Source organism: Atheta coriaria, unplaced genomic scaffold (genome assembly GCF_025399875.1).
Source record: "Atheta coriaria isolate IRGN ID8LTWV9N9 unplaced genomic scaffold, Caltech_Dcor_3.1 hic_scaffold_9_pilon, whole genome shotgun sequence".
NCBI lineage: Eukaryota > Metazoa > Arthropoda > Insecta > Coleoptera > Staphylinidae > Dalotia > Dalotia coriaria.
This window is the reverse complement of record NW_027045451.1, coordinates 11205502-11230637: the sequence shown is the minus strand read 5'-3', so window position 1 is coordinate 11230637 and position 25136 is coordinate 11205502. Positions and strand designations below refer to the sequence as shown.

Here is a 25136-nt window from a genome sequence, read left to right as displayed (position 1 = left end):
TTTTCTGATTGTTTTTCTTGCAGAGTTTTCACAAAAATCAAAAGTCGCAGCGCGCACATGAAATCTCATCGGCCACCGGACGCGGAGCCGTCGCGCCCGAAGCAAAAAGACAAAGAGCACGTCCTCACGCTGCTGACCACGTCTTCGGGCGGCGTCACCGCCGCCGCACAATCAACCTTCGACTCCGTGCCAACTTCATCCAGTACTTAGTTAAGACATAAGGTGTCGAGCAAGCCCCGAACCTGAACACGTAAGTGGGTGAGCGACCTAGCTAACAGGCAATCAAAATAAAACTACGAGTTAATCAAAGATGCAAAACGAAACTTAAGAAATCAGCGTACATATAGGAACAGAGAGAGAGAAAATGTGTATGCATGATGATGTAACAGATAACTAATTATGTATTGTGCATTTATAAAGATTAATTTTTATATAAACGTGTGAAATTTTCTGCAAATTTCGCATACGTGTCGAAAGTTTGACGCAAACCAGCGATGAGATTTTTTTTAATTAAAAAAAACAACGCCTGGTTTGTAGATTTCCGAAAAAATATAAAATCGTTCAAAAGGAACGAAATGTCTAGTCGTATAAAATAATGTGTGTACAAAAATTGTGTGTAAGTAAGGAGACAACGTTTTCACTCAAAAATAACTAAACAAAAACTCACTTGAAAATCAAACGAATTGTTCCATGACTATGTTTCGAAATTCAAAACAAAATCCACTTACTATAAACTCCACTTTTAAAGGAAACAAGAAAACAGATATATTTATATTTGCATAATTAAATGTAAATTAACTAAAAACAAACAAAAAAAAACACGTGTATTCACAGGTAAAGAAGTAAAACATAAGATATATTACAAAAAGAAAAAAAATGAAGAATAATTATAAAGAAAATAATATGGGTTGTGTTGCGTTACCGATGCGTAACGTTAGTGCCTTTCGATTGTCGAGTGAGACACTAATGCATCACATTATTCACAAGAAAATGAGGCTTGGAGGAGCAGGATTCGCATTCGCAGACATTCGCAAAACACGCTAGACGAGTAATCAAAGATTCCCGTGATGCAATTGCCGCGCAAATACAATAAACACGTGCAAACAGGATGAAAATCAATTTTAAAAACGTGCTGAACACGGACGCTATGGCGAGATATTTTCTGAAACACACAAACTCAATAATTTTCTTTAATTTCCGCTAAATTTTGCTCAAGCATTCAATTTCTAGCTGTTTCCTACTCAAGTTTTACTCGGTTCGATGCTGGAAAAGAATTATTCGAACGAAAAGAATCAAACGATGAGCAATATTGAAACATAATTCACTAAATGAGAACAAAATTCAAAAGAGAGCCAAAAATTATTAGTACTTATAAAAATTATAAATGATAATCCATAATATAAATTTAAGCGTCAGAGAGGAGAAGTGATGCGCATTTCATCTGGTATGTTGTATGAACGTGAAATGAAATGAATTTAACATATGCTCAATTTAAATTAAATTTTAAAAGCAGAATGCAGCAGAATGAGGTAAATAAAAGAATTAAAGAGAAAAACACTTTGTAAATAAATCAGTTGCAACAAACTCTGAAAGACAAATATTCGAATCATCATAACTATGTGTTAATTCAACAATAAATGAAGGTGTAAAATATATATGTACTGATTCGTCAATATTTCAATAACATACAAGATACAAGATACATGAATATAAACACGAGAACGTAGGTAATTGAATAATAACAAAACTAAGAAAAAATAAAAAAATAATACAATAGTTTGTATTTGCAGTGAAAATCGAATAAGCAAAGTTTTAATGATGAAAGTAAAGCAAAACGAAAAAACCAAAAAAAAGTAACTTGATGCCATGTCGGTACTGTTTAACTCTGTGTTGTGATCTTTTTAAAAAGTCTATTACTATGAATCTATCTATATATAAATATAAATATTTATTATAAATATACATAAATTTATTATTAATTATTATACGAATCTACTCAAGAAACATTTGAAGGAAATGCAAGAAGATAATATTTGTATATGTTAATTGTATATGTATATGTATGTATAATTAGATGAAATTATTATCTATATACTTAAAAATTAAGAATCAAGATTCGATGAGTGCAGGAATGGGATTTTACGGATTTGAATTCGAGAGCGTGTAGGTTAGCAAAGATTTAGCGATGTTTTGTTCCACACACACGTTGACAAAAAGTCAAGCAAACATCCAGATAATATACAGCACAAAAGCGAAAAACAAAAAGAAAATTCAAGGAGACAATCGTTCTATAACTAAATGCTCACTTAGCGTATAACGATGAGCGGATTTTAAACTAAAGGAAACTATACATGCGTATAAGATAAAGAGATAAACGTACCCCAAAGTCGTCAAATCAATCGATGTGTTTTATGTCGCTTTTCAACGCATCGGAAACGAAGTGATTTCGTTTTCTGGATAAAAGCGTGTATAATTCGGTGTTTTTCAAACCTGCAGACAAGTGTTGTATGTTTTCCTCGCCCGAACTATCTGTAATGTAACATTTTATAAATGATTAATGTTACTCCTCGGTAAAACGCTGCTCATTGTCTTGACTTTTCGTCAACGCTCTACTAGTACAATATATTTATATCGGACATAAACTAATTACAAAAACAAGCAAACACTTGATATAAAGAAAAAGTCCGTCAGTGACTCTAAAACTCTGAACGTTTATATTTTATATTTTCCTGGTGCTCATTGTTATTATTGATAATTTTAGTTTAATTTCAACTTCGGCAAAACAGACGCACATTGTACTTGTAATCAATTCTTCCAAAGATTCAAACACAGCAATGTCTGGTTATATTACGTAAAATTCTCGAAACTAATCAAACTTTTTTAATAAACTAGCGTAGAGAAAATGCTGCAATTTGTCCAGGTGTAAGCGATATACTGGAACAACGTCCATTTATATCTAACGAATGTTTTGATTTCGGCCTAGCGAGCAACGCACTCATTTTCTAAGCAAATAATATTCATCTATTGCTCATTTTTACATAAATCGACGAAGTGGGAGACGTTTGAGTTTGATTGTTGTATACTTGTTGTTGTTGTTGTCTGATTTATCGGGTCACACATTTCGGTTTATTTCATTGTGATAATTACGAGCCTAATGATACGGATTTTAAATTAGATAAGAAAACTTAAACACTATCGAAGAAAACACAAGCAAAGCTTATGTATAAATGGAACTCACACGTGCGTGCGAAGTGACGACGAGCAAAAACCCCGAAAAACTCATCGTGTGCCAAAAAAAACAAAAATTTCAAAGAATATGAGAGACAAAGAAATACAAACAACGCGCTTATTATGATTACACACTGCACATTCACACGTACGCACATTTGAACTTTAAATGAAAAGACATTTTATACAAGATATCTTATAAAACGCATGTTGTTGTAAATACGCTTACGCCAGAAGATTTCATTTCAGCCTCACACACAAAAGTTGAGCATATTCAATCACCGCATTAATTATTTTTTTATTGATAAATGTTCTATGAATGAAAGTACAAGCGATGCGGAAATCTAACGAACGAATCCTACACTATTGTCATGCGCATGGTTTCTTGAACAACGAAAATACAAAATATCATAGCACACGATGTTCTAATACTCTTCGTATTCGATTCAAAATTATTCATGTTTATCTTCAAATTTTATTGTATCTGTCCGTGAATCATTAGTGTGGTGGTTAAATATGTCTAAACACATTTGCAGATTGTTTATTTAAGTTATATGATGCAAAATGAACGCCAACACTGGTGATCGGATGAGTTGAGAATTTATGCAACCAGTTGTACAGCATTTAACCTCATCTGAGCAACAGTGTTGCGTGGAATACTGATTTTCTTGTCCGTACAGTACCTGAAAAGGTTTTACTCGCATGTGTCTCAATGAAACCAATTGGAATAATTGATTTGAAAAGATTTTCTGCATCTCAAGGTTGTAAACTAAGACGAGTGAAACACGTCGCTGGCGTTACGCGCAGCGCGAGATATTTATAAAAGAAAAAAAAGTACATTTAAGTGTGAACGAAAAGACAAAATGTCAATACGTATCTATAGAATTCTAGCTCAAGTTTTTTATTCCTTAATTAGCTAATTATGAATAACATAGTAATTATATTATAAATTTATCATAAACGAAACGATGTTTACGCCATTACTTGTTGTTACATATTTGTTGACTTCGTCTTTGAATCTTATCTTGATCTTATCTTTCGCATTACACGACACGAAACAGAGAACACACGTTTTCCGCCTGAATTCGCCCAATTCGTTTGTTAGATTTAAACAACCTCTAAGGATATAATAATCAAATAAAGATGATGATGAGAAATAAACTGTGTGTTCAACACTTGCGCAAATTTTCTTGAGCTTTAATGTTTACACGTATGGTTTCCGCGTTAGCGCTCATATATTCACGATAGGCATAATTCGTATAAATTAAAATAACATTGATGTGATGTTAAGTTAGAAATATTTTTAAATGATGATGTGATTGAAAGAGCCAGAGCGTAATCGAGAACGATGAAAGATCGATGAAGATTGAAATGAGACAAACAAATGAGGAATCCTTCAAAAAAAAAACGCTCAAGACTCAAAAGACTCTCGAGCACATTGAACGCATCAAGACAATCCTTTTTCGTAAATACCGAAAGAAACGTTTTGTGACTAACGAGAAAACCACCACGTTGATCGTCAGGTCATAGGTTTGATTTGTGTTTTTTTTTGAAAAATCATGATTTTGAGTTTGAGGTGAAAAAAGCAAGAAAATTTGACGGGTGCTTTTTAGTTCATGGACGGATGGGGGACGAAGGGACGAATATAAAATTTGTGAATTTCATATCGAATAATGAATTATTTAAGTGATTAATCGACTTATTGATATCTAGGACCTATATAGTACCGTTGTTTTGTTTGATTGTGTTTTTCTGATATAAAAAATGAATGAAAACTATGAAACTATTTGTTGTTGAATTCTGTCCATATTGAGAGGAAAAATAAACGAGTTTCCAGAATTAGTACTTAAACAAGATGATAACAAAAAAAAACAAGAGAAACACATGCAAAAAATAAATAAATCGTATGTTTAATATAAAGTGTATATGTATATACTTGTATTATTGTATGCACAATAAAATATGACGTTGTACTTATTAATTGTATATTATTTCCCGTTATTTTCTAAAAAAACATTTTTTGTTTTCTAAAAGTTTTTATAAAATCCATTAAAATCGCAATTAAATTCTTTATACCTCAATATATTTGGCAATTTTATGTGTTAAGTAATAAACGCAGATATTCCAATTTTTAGAAAACAAACTTTTGCATTTTATTGTTAAAAATATTTGGTGTTTTATTTTTTGTTATTTTTTGCATGCATTGGTTCATTTTATTCTAAAAAAAATGCTTGTAAAACTATTATACGAAATTGCAATACATTTTCACCTAGAATAAGCTGCAAACAACAATTTTTTATATGAATTTTTTTTTGCAAAAAAATAAGAATGTTTTTGCAATAATAAAAACAGTTAAAACGTTTGATGGCTCTTTAAATCCTGTTTTTTAGTTCCAAAACTATACTATAAAATACAACATTGCAATATACTTACTTTCATCTAATTTTTATAGTCAATTTTTTTGTTACATTTTTTCAAAATATTTTGTCAAAAATCAAATATTTAATAATAATTTAACATAAATTTTCATTTTAATTAAAAAAGTAGCTCAATTTTAGTCAATATTGAATTTTCTACAATACAAATCTATTTTTGGTCATTTTTCATCCTCTCGTCGCAAATGATTAAATTTTTTACCAAAAGCCCGGCGCCTCCACAACTCGTCCGCATCATAAATCATCCTTTCAGAGTCATACGCACAACCGGACACATCAATCTGCTCGCTTATTTGCCTACCCGTTTAGTGCTTAACCAATTTTTTAGTTTCACCCTTTCATCTCTTTTAAAGCCTTCAATTTTCAGCAATAAATAATTCACAACGCGATTTACTACATCACCTGTAGTGCTTGTAACAAACAAACAAAGAAAAACACATATAAAACCGATTGTGCGTTAGGGGTTGTAGTCTTGTAGGCACGATTGTGTTCTGAATTTCGAATGGCAAATACATACGCGACGATAAACATTGCGGTAGGGCGCTTGCGTTCAATATCCCGGGCTGCCAGCCGCCAGTCCTGCTCGCGAGACCGCGCACTGTGGACGCGTTTCTGCCGCCGTCACCGCCGCCAACACCGCCGTAATATTCCTGCACAGTAACCCGGAATTACCAATTCACAAACAACAAATATCTGCAATAACTTAATATAAGGTAAGCATTATTATTTATTTTATCGTCCCAATAATAGTTTAATCAATAAAACAGAAAATATTAATGTCATGCAATTTAAAGCTTTAATAAATAAAATTATACGATTATACCTTGTAAAATATTAATAGTTAATCAATGGTTGTGTGATGCTTTGAATATTTAATGAATTTTTGTTGTTTTTGAAATAAATATTCACCTATTGTGCGAAATGTGCGGATTTGGCGTTAATGATTCATTGCTCCGATCACAAAAGAAGAAAACGACCCCGTCGCGGCTAAACTTGCAAAGTTACAAAAGCTCAGTCACGTGAGAAAGGCCATAAATAACTGGCTTTTATTGTTCCGCTCCATCAAATAAAACATCTTATCGATCGAAATAAAATAAAAAGAAACGCGACTGTTTCTCGCCGTGTTCATATTCGCATTCATATCACATTCACATCAACTTTATATTAAAAGAGTAATAATATTCGGATGATGACTTTTTCTGTTGCAGGGAAAAATAAATTCTATTGAAGATGAAAGGATTCTGGCGGTGTTTCGGAAATAACAAGCATGTTCGCATTGCGTAATCGTCGTACGTGCGAACAACAAATGGGCATCATCACGCCATCGGGCTAAGGTTTCCTTGGAGAATTACGCGACCTGCCGAGAGCGGCCTTAATTAAGCGCGACGCAAACAACGGCGTGAGCATTTTCGCGCACAGATGGCTGATCACGATAATTTTGACGATGAGGTTAGTTACACATCTTTTACATGCATAAAAACACGCACAGGTTGGAAAAAACACTCGGTGGTAAATGTCAGTCAAGCACGCTGACATTATTTTTATTGATGTTCTTATCGCGAATGCTTGGGGAAGTGGTAAACTACACTGGGTATCTTTATATACTTGTTTGATTCTAGGTTAACTAGTTTTTTTGAGAAAAGTCGTAAAAGTATCTATTAATCATTTTTAGGAACGTTTTTTTGCAAAATTTGGCAAAAAGCTGTGATTTAATTGTTTTGGGCAAAAAAATATTATGTGTAATACATAATAATAATATTTTGTTATTAAAGTATTATATAAATATGATTCAAATATGTTCAGTTTTTTTTGGACATTTTTTTCAAAAATTTTAGCAAAAAAGTCGTTTTTTGATATTTTTGATGGAAAAATCGGTAGATTTGGAACATATTATTGATAATATTTTAAGAAAGTTTTGTTTAATTTGGTTTTTAGATTTTTTAGTTTTTCTTTATAAATAAGAACTGGTTTTTCTCAAAATTTTGCAAAAAACACATTTTTGTCTATTTTTTGATGAAAAATCGAATCGTGTGCTACATATTTGTATTATTATGTTACGAAAGAACTGTGAAAGACATTTAAACAAATCAATTGTCAAAACAATAGATCAGTAGGTCCATTATTGACTGCATTAGCAAAAAGAGACGTTGTCTCCTGCGTGCCTGTTGAATAGTAGTTTTGGGAAAGTCAACACCATCTAATTCCGCATGAGATTGATGGCCGCTTGCCAATGATCGCAATCAATATTCTCTATTTTCTCTTTAGTCCTCCCGGTTTTCATCACGTCCACCTTAACAATACATTACGTCCAAATTGAATTTTTGCCAAAAAATACCATTTTTCTCAAATAAATTCAACTTTTCCATTTTTTTTTTTTTTTTTTTATTTTTCTATTTTTACTTTATTTTTATTTCTTGTCGTGTAGTTTGTGTGAAATGAAATGCAAGATAATTTTATCGTATACATTCACTTGATATACTCGAATTGCTTCCGATTAAACGTCATTACCATTCGGAGTCTCGCCAGCGCCGAAATTGGTCGACATCAGGGAGTTGCTGTTTTATGTCGTTCGCGTGCTGGGCAACATCTTTTCGCACGTCGAATGAGACGATTTCCAGCGGCGGTGGCAGCGGCAAAGGCGTTGTTAGTGTAGGTAATGTTGGCGTGTATGCCCAACACACACACACACACATTGGGAGCAACCCCCGTGCGCGCTCTTTTCAGAAGCAGCGGCATAAACAGGGGCAGACTTCTCTCTTCCCAATTATCGATTCACGGCGAAAGTGGGTGACTAAAGCACAAGCAGGCGGGCGCTTTTGCGCTCTCGTGCATTCGTTTCGACTTAATATGCATGCGTGCATGTTGGGTTACAGTGTGGGATCATGAATTTACATAGATTTGTAAACAGGGAAAATAGAAAACACGATTAACAAGAAAAATTATTTTTTTCACATTTTTTTTATGTATCCAATTTATTTTGCAGAAAAATCTAAAAAATAAAGCCGTTGGGTAATCATAAACATCGTAAAACTAATCATATACTTGACTTACCAGTTAAAGTCACTCACGCATGCGCAGTACAAAAATAGGCGGAACATACACAAAAAATACAAAAACTTTTTAAGTATATTTACTTTTAATTAATTTTACGCATCAATTAAAATTGTGTGTGAAACGTATCTACATAATTAATTAGATTTAAATCCTTCCGCAGGCAGCAAACGATTATACCCAAGTCATGAATTAAATTAGCCGCCCGGTATTGATTTGTTTAAACTCGATTATCTGTCGTCCTTGTACCTTGGCTTTCAACTCACCTACACACCAGAATTGAACACACTCACACATCGCCGGCCTTTATCAGCGATTTAATTCCGAAGTTTCATTCACGTCCACACGCCGTGTGCACAATACCACATTCATGCTCGCGCAGGAATAGACGCCGCCTACGGTGGTAGGCATCGGCAAACTGATAAAGTTTTAACGCAATTATACATATTTAATTATAGCCCAAGTTATATATGGATGACAGCGTGGAACACGGTTAACTTTGGGTGTTAATCGTGCTTGATTCTAATGCGATTGTAATCTAATGGCGAAGAGTAAAAAATGTGAACTGTAGAAAATAGAAAATGAAAATGAAACGCGTGTGCACGCTGGTTCCCGGCACCGGGACGAGCGGAGCGCTGAAGAGCAGACTTTCGGGCTTAATGGAAGTTATTTTTATCACTTCGACCTCGACTTTTATATTGTTGGATATTGAGTTACTCGATGGCATGTGTCGGTCGACAGAATTTCGAAATAGATCACAAGATTGAAGATTGTTGATTGCTTGTGCGAGAAACTGGAGCAGAAGGGTATGTGTAATATTGAGGGAAATTGTTTTAAGTGCAGAAATATTATTTCTTAGTATTTACAGCCTAGGGCTACTAAAAATTTAAGAAATTTATCTAAAAAGTATTTCAATAGAAATTTAAAACTTTTAGGAAATAGTTTTTGGAAAAAATATGAAGGAACACAATTTATATTAAGATTTTAAGTCAAAAAAATTTGATTTTGTCGGTTTGTGCCATTTTCACGGCTAAACTACGGAAGATATTTTTATAATTTTTGTATAATGACAGATTAGTAAATGGAAATTGACATAAGCTACTTTTTGTTGCAAAAGTGACACTTTAAAGGGGTGAAATTAGGGATGAAAGTTGTTTTTTAGATATTATAACTAATTATGGCTCTAACTTCAATTTTTTTACTTAAATTTTTGGATAAGTTCTCCAAATATATCATTTTTTAACTCCCCATAATTTTTTATACCTCAGGTGAAAGTAAATTCTATTCAACTTAATACAAACTCTTAATTCCTAGTTGATTGTTCTAATGATTTATTCCCAAAAGTTTTTGCTGCTAAAGAAGTCCAGACAAACGTGATCCTCATTTTAGTGCAAATTAAACTGTCAACTAGGATTTCCACCAGTTCGGTCTCCGCATTAATGCGCAAGAACAAAAAAAACTCCACCGGCCAAGATTGATGAACAGACTTCGGCGGGTTATTATTCTTTATACCTATGTGTTAGCTTTGGACTTCCATGGAAGCTTGTTTTAATTTTCTTCGCTTTTAATTGAAATTGATTGAAATGCAAATTAAGTATCTACTGTGTTCCACCTTTTCAATTAACTTTTTTTTTGCCTCTGTAGGCAATTTTATTTCGTTCCAATTAGAAATTATATTGATATTGATCGCAGGATGAAAAGATCAGGCTGCCACTCAAGCACAGGCACATAATGGAATTAATAATAGAATTAAAGTCATCGTGGCCTGTCGTGCGTATTCCATCTTTTTCTCTCGTTTGCTCGCTTTTTCTCGTGTACTTGAGCTTTGTGTACACGCCATTCTTGAATTACAAGTTGTAACGTGGATGTAATAATGTCAAAAGTATTGGAAACACGTGAATGTTACATTTATTATAATAATTTAGTAATGTGGAAGAAAATTTGAGGTGCGTAGGTTTCAGGTGTCACTATTATTATAATATTTAGCAATTTTAGTGCAATTCAATCATATTTTTTATATTTTAATAGTTATTCTGCTATTCGAGAAGATGATTAATCTAATAAAGCATAGATCATCAAAATCTGTTCAGGCGTTCTTGAGTTATAAGAGGTGTAACTAACACGACATTGTTTTTTGTATAGAAATTGTATCATCTAGCGACATCTGTGTTTGTTTTATATATCTATAACCATGTTTTTGCTGTATGAGTAATTTTTATTAAATTTACCATTTTATTACGAATACCAATAATAAATTAACTATATTACTTAAATTTATTCGCTAAAATGCTAATAATTCTCAAAATTAGAGTAATTTTATGTTTTTTATGTTTTTATGCTCCGTAAAGCACTGTTTTTAACAAATTCCACACAAATAAGGCTTAAAATCTTCAACCCTGCATAATTAAGTTATGCAGAGACGCTTTAAAAGCTATAAATTTAATTAATGGCATGCAATCTCGCACGGATTAGAAATTTTAATTAAAATAGGATTCATTCGCGGAAGTTGGCGAACGTCAACCCGCCTTGCTGACTCGCGATAATGTCTTCAATTTCAACTCTTTTCAAAAGTAAAACTCAAGCGCTTCAACAATTGATTCCTGAATTCTATTCAATTTAATAAAAGTAACAAATAAATACTCTTATACTTATTCCGACTGTAAAGAAACACAACAATGCACAATGGAACAATTCATCCATCCGGAATGTAATTACAGTGCTAGAAATACAAACAGAATACATATATGCGAGTACAATAAGTTACATTTAATGAGCACTCGAGAAAATCATTAATTACAGCTGCGGCCATTCGCACTGTCAGCTCAAGCGGAATCTACATGCGTTTGTGTATTGCTTTTTGAAGGAGCTGGTGTCGAGCAACACGAACCAGCGCAACTGGCGCGGTATTCTTATCGCGCTAATGGTGATCGTGATGGTGCTGGCATTGATCGTCACCTCTGTCGTGTTACTCACCCCGCCCGATGAAGGTCCAAGGATTAAGGGTAATCGCTTCAAACTGCAGGACATTCTCGGCCATGATTTTCAACCGCTGCGCTTCAATGGCACTTGGGTTACATGTAAGCACCCACAACGCCAGATAAAACCCATTCAAAACCCTTTTATATTTTTTTTCTCCGCAGCTGATGAGCTGATATACAAAGATGAATTCGGTGGGATTAGTTTAATGAACGTGACGACTCTGAAAGTGCGCTCACTCATGTCCAATCAAACCTATGTAAGTTAATCAGGATTTATTCCGGATGAAATTTTTTTTGAGTGTGGATTTTGTGGGTTTTAACAGCAACGATTGAATCCTGCCCGATTTACACTCTCGCCGGATCAACGATATCTCCTGCTGGCTCAAAACGTCAAAAAGCTCTTTCGATATTCCTATCTGGCGCAATATTTGGTTTATGATATCGCCACAAGGTAAATTTAATTAATCAATGTAATATATATGATCTGTATGTGTGGTTGTGGTGATTACTATAGGAGTGAATATCCGGTGCGACCACTACCCGAAACCGAAGAACAGCATCCGTTTCTCTTGTTGGCTGAATGGGCACCGCGCGACCACGGCCTGATTATTGTCCAGAATTATGACATTTACTATCGACCAGCTCCGCTTTCCCACAACGAATACCGTGTTACGAGCAATGCAGTGCCGGGGGTTGTTAGCAATGGTGTTCCGGATTGGCTCTATGAGGGTAAGCAAATTAATCACTTTGCTTTATCTGCAAAGGTGTAATTATTGCGGGTTTAGAGGAGATACTTGGGAGCAACAGTGCGATATGGATGTCAGCAGATGGTCACATGTTGGTTTTTGCTACGTTCAACGATAGTCTTGTTGAGGAACTGCGTTTTCCTTGGTACGGATCCAGCGGTGAAGGACGTCTCTATCCGGATATTAGATCTCTGCGGTATCCGAAGCCAGGCACGCGCAATCCACAGGTTACTCTCACACTGGCGGACCTTGCGGATCGAAGCAACATTCGCATGCGGGAAGTTAAACCACCAATGCAGCTACACAATCAGTAAGTTTATCTCTTATCCCTTTTAGGTTAGGTTAGGTTAACCTAAGTTTTATTCTGTGTAGAGAATATTATTTTACCGCCGTATCATGGATAAGCTCAACTGAAATATCGGTGGTTTGGTTGAACCGTGCTCAGAACCTCTCGATAGTCTCCATTTGCAAAACTCCGGTTTGGCATTGTGTTGAAGTAAGTACCAAAAACATATTGAGGTTAGATTTGACATTTTTGGTGATTTTTTAATTCTAAAGACTCAAAGAGTTTCGGGTGATGGAGAGGGTTGGGTAGATATGGGTGACAGTCCTTTGTTCAGTCCGGATAGCGCTAAGTACATAACAGTCGCACCGGTTAAAGACGGCCCAGCGGGATACTTCCGCCATGCGATCGAAGTGAACATCTCAAAACGACGCACCCTCTCGCTGACTCACGGGAGGTACGAAGTGACGCGAATACTCGCCTGGGACCACTCCAACGACGTGATGTGAGTCTTCAACCACTTGCGCGAGGATTTTACGATACATTAATGTCGCCACGTTGCTGTTTAGTTACTTTCTAGGCATTCCCGAAGGAAAACCCGGCCAGCAACACCTCTACCGCGTTGCTTCCGTTCCACCTAGATCCGGGGCTTCTCTTCAACCACCAGTGTGTTTAACCTGCGTCCCGGAACCAACACCTACGTTACCTCCCTTCTATGTGGAAGATTTACCCTTGGTTCCGAGGAGTAAACCATGGGATGATGACTGGTCTGAAGATGAACCCACAACTACACCTGCCCCACGGAGGAAAAAGAAGAAACCCAAGAAGACCAATGTTGTTGAACCACCTTGCCTCTATCACAACGCCATTTTTAGCCCAACAGTACCCAATTATTATGTCCTGGAATGTTTGGGTCCTGGAATACCTACGAGTATCTTGTATAAAGCAACCCTCCCGAAACCTAAATTGATCATGGTGTTGCAGAATAATACTGCTTTAAGGGAACGTGTGGCCAAGATGGCAATGCCACAAGTGAAAAGTTTCCTGGTTCAGATTTCGGATGAACACGAAGCGCACGTAAGACTCATTCTTCCGCCTGGGTTGAGAGAGGATGAGATAACACGGTATCCACTGGTGGTGCAAGTTTACGGCGGCCCCGGGAGTCAATTAGTGACGGAGCGCTGGCGCATTGATTGGAACACATACCTCACCGGAAATAAAGATTTCATCGTCGCTCAAATCGATGGGCGCGGGTCGGGCGGTCAAGGCCACAAACTGTTGCATCAAGTTTACTATAAACTCGGCACGGTGGAAGTGTCTGACCAGTTGGAAGTAACCGAGTAGGTAGTTGTCGCAACCGCAACTTTCGGAACTAACTTTTTCAATCATTCTCTAGGTACTTGCGGGACAACTTACATTACGTGGACAATCGACGTGTGGCGGTTTGGGGATGGAGTTACGGCGGGTTTGTGTCGGCCTTGGCCTTGGCCAGCACGAAAAATGTCTTTCATTGTGCGGTTTCCGTTGCGCCTGTCACAAATTGGAAACTTTATGGTGAGATTCAAGTTGAAATTTTGTTGGTTTTTGTTGAAAATGTATTTTTTGGGGGCAGATTCTGCTTACACGGAGCGTTACATGGGTTTACCGAACGTGACCGACAACTACAAGGGTTACGACGAGGCGGACGTGTGCAAAAAGGCGCATCTGTTGAAGGACAAAATGTTCTACTTGATACACGGCACTGCTGATGATAACGTGCATCTGCAACAATCGATGGCGCTTGTCAAGGCTTTATCTGATGCTGGAGTGCTATTCAGACAACAAGTTAGTGGAACCAATTAGAAATTATTGATTATTTGACGCAACAATGCAAAAATATAATTATATCATTGAATAGCTAAAGAATGAGTAAATTTGGTAGCATATATTAGAACTGTATAATTGCGCGCGACAGAAAATAAAAAGGTTAGGTTCATTTTTAGGTTAGATACGTTTCTTCATTTTTTCAAACTATTTTTTGCTATAACTTTTGACTCAGATGAGCTACAAAGTTGATTCAAGTGTCAATCGATAGGTCTTTTCATAATCTATAAATTTCTATTTAAAAAATATTAGTTCCTAATTAATATTATAAAAATATATAAGTTGAAGTAAAAATTGCAATTTTTTATAATTTCAGATGTACCCTGATGAAAGTCATAGTTTAGGAGGAGTTAAAAAACACCTCTACCGTTCAATGGGCCAGTTCTTCGACGATTGCTTCCGGAAACAAGTGCCGCCCGAAACAAAAGCGGGATTAATGAGCGGCGGCGGTGAGTAACCCACTTCAAGACCGCCAAGCGGCGCGTGCGCACTTGACAACCCTTAACCTTTTCAATTTTTGAAACAATTGAACGGAACAAGCCTTTTCTAGAAATATATCTTGTTGATTCGTGACTATAACCTACAAATATCGACACCGGAAGCGAATCATGTCTGTGTAAATATTCCCTTCGCAAAAAAATACTCAACACAAACCAAAACCCAAAAATATATTGTACATAACAATGTACATAATAGTTAAATACTTGAGAGAATAACCCTCCTTCTCATTACGGGTTCTGTGTCCGGGCTCTTTCCGGTCCCGGCTTGTTTTGCGGCAGAGGTGCGAGCCAGAGATTCGTTGTTTTTGTACCGATTTACCATGTGTCGATAAGAACGTCGTATGTGTTTGAAAAACATCCACACGTCGATACTCGGATGTTTTTTAAGTGATGCAAGTGCCAAATTTTTTTTGTGTCGTGGTTCCGTATACACTCATTAATAATGATGATGAAAAAAAAAACACTACTTAAATCTAGCGCACGGCGCGCACGCGCGCTCGAAAAACAATCCGAATACAATCGTTAATTATACTCAGTGTATAACCGAAGAAGGGCAATAATTTTCGACGAGTAAATTAAATTTAACGATGATGAAGAACATAGATCTCCAATAATAAATGAATTTGATAACTAGCTGAACTTTGAGCTCGTGCAACACAATACGAAAGCAATTTTAACGTTTAACTCTTAGTCATAGTTCTGTGTTACATTCTATATCTTTGGACTTTACAGTATTATCTACGGACAAAAAATATTCTCATTTACATATCCAGTTTATATTTCCAGTTATCGTTAAGAGAATTTTAAGAAAACATGAATAGTGCACGTCTAGTCAATCAAAGATAGCGATTAATCAGTAAACATAACAATGAATTTTAGCTGCGCATGCGCAGAAAGTTTTAATCTTTTATTTTATGCGCCATAATTCACTCAAAGTGAAGTAGAAATAACTGCTACTCCATCTGGTGTTGAACTTATTAAGTTTTGACAAGTAGGCAACCAATATTGCAGTTTCTGACATCTCCGCAATGGCGGCTTTAGTAAATTTGGTTCTAGCTGATATAAATACACCATATATAGATAATGAGACCAATAATATTACTAGTTATGACATAAACTGTAATTAACTAATTTCACAAACTGCAAACAATTTCTATGCAAAAAATTAACTTTAGCAGCAAAAGTTTTAAAAATAACCTCAAAAAACATTTTGAACTTCCCTTTTCGTAGGTTAAAACAAAATATTTTTAGCGAAATAAAACTATTTTAACTACCTTAGTTGGTGTAAATTAAAATTACAAATAAACTTGTTATTAAACCAATGTAAATCTTAAAGAAAACAAGAAAATCAAAGTGACTAAAAATACTTGGGTCCAATTCAAAAATTACGAATGTGTAAAAACAATGCATTTTATCGTAAATCGTGGAGAGATATTTTTGTGTTTGACCCACACACACACACACACACACAATCCACATACTAAATAAGAAACCTTTTAAAAAACCTTTACTAAATCTACTCTACTAAAATCTCTAATGAATAAAGCGTGTCACACATTCACAATGATTCTCAATGATGATATAAAAACTCGTCACAATGGCTGTAAAGTAAACAAAGAACAAAGATGAAAATATAAATCAATCTCGACCTTGTTTGTGTTGGTATCGGTGTTTCCTGATTTGTGAGAGAAATTTGGTCAATCTAAGTGCAATTTAAATGGGTCATGTACATAAACTAATATATATTACACCTGATTGAAGATTATTTTGTCTAACGCATAAAGTCTATATTTTGTTATCTAATTATGACATGACATGTGATAATTAAGCGTTTCCTGTCTGTGTTTATTGATTTTTCTACTTGCGGGTAACAAACAAAGTGTTTGCTGTTAGTTTGATTGCCTATATACGTTGACGCACAGCTCTAACCTTCAATTTGAATGCTTCGATAAATATGCATTAAAATAGTGTACAATCAAAACTTCCAAGATATTTTTTTAACTAGTTGAATTGTAAACATGAAATTTGTTGAATTTTGTGTTTTATTGCATTTGCTAAGTGATTCACAAATTTGAAAAAACTTGTTATTCAATCAGCGCATATTATGCGTGAATAGAATACTATACTTTATCTTTAACCATCAAAAAATGCATTTTCTTTGGATTTTAACGGTTTTTATGATGGTTAAGGATAGACACTTTGAAACCTTGTTAATTAATACAATAATTAAGCACTTTAGCTCCAGTTTCTTCATTGTAACATAGCTAATTATTAATTAACGATATTGAATGAAACAAAACCTTTACAGAATTACAAACCTTATTGTATTTATCTTTTAAACTTAAAACTAAAATCATAAGTAATCAATTATTACTTATAACTTATATAAATAAAATTTAGTAGACTCTACAATAAACATTTATTATAACCTAACTTATATTATTAGTATCATTATTATTATTAAACTTTTGTAGTTTAGTTATTATAAATTACTGGAATGTTTTCTTTGATCCAATTTACGTATTTTCTAACATTTGTGTAAACACTTGGTATTCCCTGAGCTCCACATTGATCAGATCCAAAAGAAAGAATACCAATCTAAAAATATAGATTATTTGAGGTTATTAGTGTTTATTTGTTGTGTGGTTTATTATTTTACTTGGTAGTAAGTATCGCCTTGTTGAATCATCAAGGGAGCACCTCCGAAACCTGAACAAGCATCGTGTCCTAATTCTCCGCCAGCACACAGGTGATTATCGGTGATTGGTAAAGTATTTCCGTAGACGTTTGCACATTTTCTTAGATTTGTGATTGGTAAGTGTAAAACTTGTTGTTTATATATCGTTACTAGAATAATAAAAGAATTAGTTATGAAAATGGGTTATGTTAGTATTGATGTTGAACAAGTTGCCTATATTAAGAGTTGAAACTTGAATAGTTGTGCATAAAAGGTTCATCAATTTATAAATTAATTTGTGTTAACATTTTTGGTATTTTTGATGATTTCTGTGTTTTCTATTAAATTTTTATAAAAATCTAATATTACTTTCACTTAGGCAACACACATTACACGCATTTACATAACCAAAAATGTATGCTAACGAATAAGATTGAATCTTAAATTACTGACCTATATTTTCACTTAACTTAATCATTTTCACTTGATAAAAATCTAATATGAAATAAAATTGTATAATTGCATGTTTAAAATTGAATTATTACCAGTTTGGCCGGCGGTTTTGCCCCAGCCGACTAGAATCCCATTACTGCTGGTGACAGACCATGATTCCGGTAAGCAGATCGGTTGTGAAGTAACTAAACACACCACACACACATAAACAATCTATTTGACAACTTAAAATTTAATTTTGAATGATGTACCGTTAATATTAATTTAAAATTTCTAATTTTCTAAATTAAATTTAAAAAAACAACTCACCTGAAAAATTCATTGCGGATCTTAATACAATCAACGCAATATTATTTTTATACGATTGTTTCTCATAGTTGGGATGGATAATAACATGACTAATTTGTATATCCTGATTTGGAAGGCCGCAAAACTCTTCACCACAATCAATATCGGAATTTGTTGTGTATTCACCAATTCTAACATTATATCTAAAAATATTTATTCAAAAATAAATAAATTAATAATATTTAATTATTATTTTTAACCATAAACAAATAAATAATTAATTTTTGCTCTGTTTTTATACCGCAAATCAAACATTAACTTTTTTCAAGTTTAAAATTCATAAAAACGTAAATATTCAACTTGTACATGTTAAATATTACATAATTAATAACTAATTACTCACAATTTGAAATTTGTTGATTTTGCCAATGCGCAATGAGCAGCTGTAAGAATAACACGCCGATTGAGTATTGAACCTGTGCAAGGATACTTCACTTCTCCACTTTGCGTATCTACAAAGTTAATTTATATGATTTATTAACAAACATCAATAGGTAGGTAATCGCCAAATAATGATTGATTATCAAGCGTGATTAGTCTATAATAAGCATACTCTTGAAGCCGATGCGCGCAATCCACGGATACGTCCCGACTCCTTCGTAGTTTTCACCTTGCACCGCCGTCTGCCCACACACGTGTCCATCGGATGTTTTATGATCTTTGAAACTAGTCGCTTGGCTTGTTTGTGGACAACAGACAAGACCGGAGCCTTGATATCCACAACCCAATGAAGATACTCTAAAATTTTATTTTATTTTTTGTTATTTTTTTGTTGTATTTTGTTTAGAAATAATATAATTATGATAATGTTTGAATGGAATCAATATATGTACCTGTTATTGATTACGCATTCGTTTTTTATGATGTCTCGCAGCACCGGACACGATGATATCGGCACACAAACCATATTATTCGAGCAGAAATTAGAGGCACGCGATGTTCTCCGTAGGACTGTTCCTTCTGCTCGTGCTGGTCAACAAAAATCATTTCATACAAATTTATGAGTACACAGAAAGCACAATAATAATATTTACAAACAGAAATATAACATTTTTTAAAGGTTCGTCAACATGTTTGTTATTTATTTATGAATGAATCTTTTAATTGGCATAATGACAGTTTTGTTGGAAATTGTTATGAATAATATATTTTTGCAAAAACTATGACGTTAATGTTGAGTTTTCGGAATTTCTCACCTTCTTTTATATTAAACTATTAATAAATCATTCAATTAATACAAAAATATACGCGTTTTATATCAAATTTATCAATTAAAGTGATTAAAATAAGAAATAACGTTGAAAATACAGTCAAATAATATATGCAACCAGTTGAACAGTGTTTAACCTAAGTTTTAAACCAAATCTTTCAAAACTAATGAAAAAAATGGTTTAACAGCTTAAGAAATAAATAATTATCCGGATTTTAAATTTTTGCTATTTGTTTGTAAAGCTAAAGTAAATAAACTTTTTCACTGATTATTATAATTACTTTAGTAATTCTCAGTACTACGAGTACGAGTATTTCGATGCTGTTTTGACATTGACTAACAACAAGCATGATTATAACTTTCCATCCAGCGTAGAATGTATTTATCGGAATAAAGCACGTTAATTAATTTCGTCGAACCTAACTACTCTTGATTTTTGTACTTTTCGCAAGGTCGAAGTTATGGATATTGACGCATAGCCTAATGATACGATGCGATACGTTAATATAAAAATAAATTTGACGTTTCAGGTTAGTCATGGTGTACTGACCAAACCTTGATTCGAGTGCAAAAAAAACCCTGATTGCAATCGAATGCGATTTTCGATTAGCGATAAGCAAATTTCAATTTTATATTGCTCACGTACGAATCTTTTATAATTTCATTTTTTGTGGTTTATTTTTTAGTGGTTTTGACCTAGTTTTAAAACATGCAACTATTGTTATTTTTAAAGTAATAATAACATTTTAGGAACACATTTGGAATTAGTTTAAGAGTTATTAAATATTTGAAAACAAAATTTAAAAAAAAATTCTTATTTTTCTGAAACCAATGGTTTGACTTGCCGTATAAGTACCGAACATACGTTTTTGTATGTTGTTGACACGATAATAACAATAAGTGTTTAATAACCAAAAACATTCTTCTAACTAAGAAAATTGTTATGTAATGAGTTTATTATTTCAAAAATAATTTAATAAAAAATTATAAAATAAAAGTGTAAAATTAATTTAAACGAAAAATAACAAATAATCATTTATTCAAAATAGCACTCACCATAACTTTTGATCATTGCTGATAACACAATAAAATTAATAAATAAATTTGTTATTTTTACTAACTCCATCTTCACTTTAAATGTTTTTTTCAATTTTTTCCTATATTTTATATTCACAAGCACTGTAAAAATGATAGTTATTTGCCGTTGTTGTTATATTGTGATGCTGACGATGTATTCGCTACTGTTATCAATGCCAAACTATTAGAGTACTCGAACCAGCAGCCGGCCGCGCACATAACTCGACTTCAATGAAGTAATAATTTCCGACGCGGTCCACACAAATGCAAAATCTATAATAGAAAAACCTCACACGCGTTTGGCGACCGAAGAGATGAATAGCTGATTACATCACGCTTACAAACCCTTCCTAACATTTCTTCACGCGTGTAACTAATTGGCAATACAATTTGCTACATTTATTATTCGAGCATGAACGAATAAAAATCGCCGAAAGTTGTCGAAAAGCGTAAATAATCTAATTGTTAATAAAAACCCGTATTTTTCCCGTAAACTGTAAAATTTATTTTTATTTTATTTTTCGCAAATAACAAAAGATGAAAAAAATTTGTTATGAAATGTTTTCTATTGAAATTTAAATTGAAAGCGAATATTTTTTATGTTTTTATGTTGCAATGCATAGTTTTAAACAATTGTAACACAATGTTTATAGGTAGCGTATTTGTGCTTGTATTTTATTAAATATTAAACATTGCAATTTTTTTGCTTTCAAACTTGTTTACGCTCGAAATCAACTAAAATGCAAATCAAGGTTTCACAAAAATAAAAAATAAAACATAAAAAATAAACGGATGTAGATGCATAACAAAATTAATTTTTACCTAGTTCTATATTGAAATACACATTTTCCATTTCTATTTGATCACCTAAAGACACATAATCAATTAGTCAAACATTTCTACCTGTCAATATTTGTATTCTTTTGTTTTCCAGCATGTAAACATTGAATAAATGATCTGAAGAATCTCTTACTTCTGAATAACCATGAATCAACATCATTTTGGTATAAAAACAGAGGTTGGGCATTCATTTTACAATCAAAAACCATCAAAAAACAATCAAAAACTTAAATTATGCATTATTTAAATATTTTTGTTAATAATATTCTGCGAATGTATTTCATGGATACACGATGTCTTCTGATATTTAGTGATTCTTTTAATTCTATTGATGTGATGCAGGTGAATTTTTCCCTGCCGATTATTCAAGTGAAAGTGGACGTGCATGGAAAATTTGATCATTCCATCGCTTTTAATTATTTTGGATGTCAAGGATTTTTGATTTATACTGAGAGGATTAATACTACTGCTGCTACTATTGTTCAAATTGAGAAAGCGATAAGATATTATACGATGGAACGGTTTAATACAAGAAGATATCTGGTGATTGTTAATAATAATAATAATAAAAATGATAATACTAATCAGGATGATGAAAATTTAGAAAAATTTGATGTTGCGGATAATGATATTTTTGATTTGAATGAATTGGAGTTTATTGCTGATTTTTTACTGCTGTTATATACGAATCCTGAAAGTCCTGAAAGTCCTGAAAGTGAAAGTGGTGGATTTAATAGTTTTAATAATACTTTGAATGAAAAATGTGTTCTATTGAGATGTATACACATAAATTTGTTGGGAAGCATGAGGAAGGTACGCAGGAAGTAATGCATTTGGATACATGGTATTGTGATAATGATAAAGAGGATGAAGAGTATAATAATACAAGTTATGGTTTTCCATTGGTTGATTTGTATCCGGATAAATTGAGTGATGGTCAAGGGAGGCCGTTTAAGATCGCTACATTTACGTATAAGCCATATAGTGTTCCAGGTATAGTAAATATTACATTTCAGTGGGTGTCTGTGTTTTTTATTTGCGTGTTACCTTTTTCACTAATAATATTGAACCAATTTTGATGAATTTTTGTATAGAAATAGATTAAGGCTAGGAGAAGAACATAGAATGCTTTTTGTGTAAAAATTTAGTTTAAAAATTCATAAAAATTTTAAAATTATTTTAGAGTTCAATGAGGGCACTGAACTACAAATTGCTGTAGAATTTAGTCGTCAATACAATTTAACACCTACTTATATTATCGACGAGGAAGGCGAATGGGGTGAGATTTATGATAATTGGACTGGTTATGGTATTCTTGGGAATGTTATGTATGATAATGGTGATGTAGGTTTAGGTAAGTTATTAAAAATACCAGAATACGTGATTTTATAAAAAATACAATAAAATTCGCTTTACTTAGCTGCACTGTATACTTGGGCTCATGAATATGGTTATCTGGACTTGTCTAAACCCGTGGTCAGGACGGGTATTACATGTTTAACACCAGCACCTCAGTAAGTAACCTTTTCCTACACAAATAAAATCTATTCTTATGAATTAGTAACTAAAATTATAGTCTACTAGCTTTAACCCTTGGCTTCGCTCGCGAATATCTAAAATAATGAAGTTGCTAGTATAGAGTACAGTCTCCATAGTGTAGTCAATTGGATTTGATGTTGACGTAGCTGTCGGTAATTCAGTGTGATAATACAGTGTGATGATACAATAGTACTTAGGTTTGAGTTTCATTGCTGGAATGCTAGATGGCGTTAAAGTAGTCAAATAGCCAGATGCAGAGGTATTATTGGCTAAACAATTTCTTTATTTAATTTAAAAAATAATTTTTTTATTAAATAAAAAGTAGCCTATAACCATTCGGGGACCACTAAGAATATGTGTACAAATTTTCATGATGATCGGTTAAGTAGTTTTTGCGTGAAAGTGTAACAAACATCAGGACTTTCGCATTTATAATATTAGTATAGATATATTTTTAGTTTGGCAGCTGGATGGCTGGTCCCTCTGTTTTCTTTCACCTATGAAATGTGGATAGCAGTTGGTGTTGTATTCCTAGTTTGCTCAATAGTCTTAACCCTGTTGGATTATTACAATCAAGATGAAAATGATCCAAAGTAAGTTTTACCTTTTACATTTTAACATAACCTATAAACTATTGATATTTTAACCTATTATAACCTAAATTTATTTTAGTCGTGTTTCTACAACTCGATTAGCTCAAGAATCAATCTTGGACACAGCATCAATATTTCTCCTGCAAGCATTTAATCGTTTTGGGCATTCAACAAAATCAAAAAATTTCCTGCATGGCTGCATGTTTCTTTACAGTTTACTAATCGCCAGTAGTTATTCCAGTGGTTTAGCAAGCAGTATGACTGTTCCCAGATACGAGGGAGCAATCAACACTGTTCAGGAGTTAGTAGACAGTGGTATTCAATGGGGAGCTACTTCAATTGCCTGGATTATGTCCATCATGGATGCTGAAGAAGTAATATTTTGAGGTTATGACACATTTATACTTAAAACTGAAACATAAATATTTTTAGTACAATTATCATGTTTTGGTCGAGCGTTTTGTGAAAACTGATGGTCCAAGACTACGAAAATATAATAACAAAAGATTTGCATTCTCAATTGAAAGATTACCTGCTGGTAAGTTATAATAATTCAAATGCAAATGTTAAAAAAGGTGACGTTTGTCGTTAATTTTAAATTACACTGTATTTTTTTAAATAACAATAATAAAATAAACATCTCTCTTTTTCTTTTCAAGGACAATTTGCTATCGGTGATTACATAACAGAAGAAGGCGCAGCATCATTAAAACTAATGCATGAAGACGTCTACTGGGAATATTGCGTCTTAATGACAAAAAGTCATCAATATGGATGCCATCCATCGATAATTTCATTCTAGTCTTAGCTCAGACTGGAATACCCGGCGTGTGGGAATATCGCGTAGCAACAAAACATTTAAATCCCCAAATTCAGAAAGCCGTTCAATTTGGTGCGCATCACGCGGATGGTTCAAGTGTCCCCGTAAAACTACAATGGGGACACGTACAGGGGGCATTCGCCATATTGATTATCGGAAATTCACTTGGAGTTATCTGTTTCATTGCAGAATTAATCGATAGGAAAAGAGAAAGAAATTTTAGTTTGTCATACTATAATAATTCATAAAATATAGATTTTAGACAGGTTTAAATTAAAAAATAGAAAGTATGCTCCACCCATTTATGTCAATTTAGATGTAAGTAACTACTACGCATGCGCATTTAGTATAAAAAGGTCTAAACGTTCCTAAACTATCAAAAAACACTAAATTAGTAATGATTCGATGTGATAACTGATAACTTATATTCTATTGTACTGAATTGTATTGTAAACTAACAATAGAAGATGACACTCACAATGACACAAAATTATC

General features: G+C 33.5%; 4 protein-coding genes across 4 annotated transcripts in view; 3 read left to right on the top strand and 1 right to left on the bottom strand.

Moving 5' to 3' along the window:
• The window catches only part of LOC135798387 (serine-rich adhesin for platelets), a 67700-nt gene extending 62495 nt beyond the window's left edge, over nt 1-5205 (top strand). Inside the window, exon 18 of the mRNA XM_065311227.1 lies at nt 24-5205. Coding sequence (XP_065167299.1) covers nt 24-210 — 187 coding nt within the window. The 3' untranslated portion in view covers nt 211-5205. The remainder of the gene's footprint in view (nt 1-23) is intronic.
• Nucleotides 5206-6245: 1040 nt separating this feature from the next.
• Dpp10 (Dipeptidyl peptidase 10) lies at nt 6246-17500 on the top strand. The gene is made up of 13 exons (XM_065311890.1): nt 6246-6376; nt 6872-7112; nt 11578-11791; nt 11855-11949; nt 12016-12143; nt 12207-12421; nt 12478-12748; nt 12811-12934; nt 12997-13226; nt 13291-14061; nt 14118-14275; nt 14334-14545; nt 14901-17500. Exons 2-13 carry the CDS (start codon nt 7083-7085, stop codon nt 15039-15041), a joined length of 2589 nt encoding a protein of 862 aa, XP_065167962.1. The 5' UTR covers nt 6246-6376; nt 6872-7082; the 3' UTR covers nt 15042-17500.
• A 51-nt stretch (nt 17501-17551) lies between these two features.
• LOC135798906 (phenoloxidase-activating factor 3) lies at nt 17552-21116 on the bottom strand. Its single transcript, XM_065311891.1, has 8 exons — nt 20829-21116; nt 19396-19531; nt 19116-19300; nt 18906-19014; nt 18524-18705; nt 18307-18399; nt 17744-17931; nt 17552-17682 (listed from the first exon to the last, which is right to left on the bottom strand). Exons 1-8 carry the CDS (start codon nt 20896-20898, stop codon nt 17560-17562), a joined length of 1086 nt encoding a protein of 361 aa, XP_065167963.1. The 5' UTR covers nt 20899-21116; the 3' UTR covers nt 17552-17559.
• Nucleotides 21117-21897: 781 nt separating this feature from the next.
• LOC135797982 (uncharacterized) lies at nt 21898-24972 on the top strand. The gene is given in 9 exon segments (XM_065310624.1): nt 21898-22499; nt 22502-22682; nt 22873-23043; nt 23110-23203; nt 23687-23821; nt 23901-24195; nt 24254-24359; nt 24481-24573; nt 24576-24972. Coding segments are annotated over 9 exon segments (1965 nt in total). The 5' UTR covers nt 21898-21923; the 3' UTR covers nt 24890-24972.
• The last annotated feature ends 164 nt before the right edge of the window (nt 24973-25136 follow it).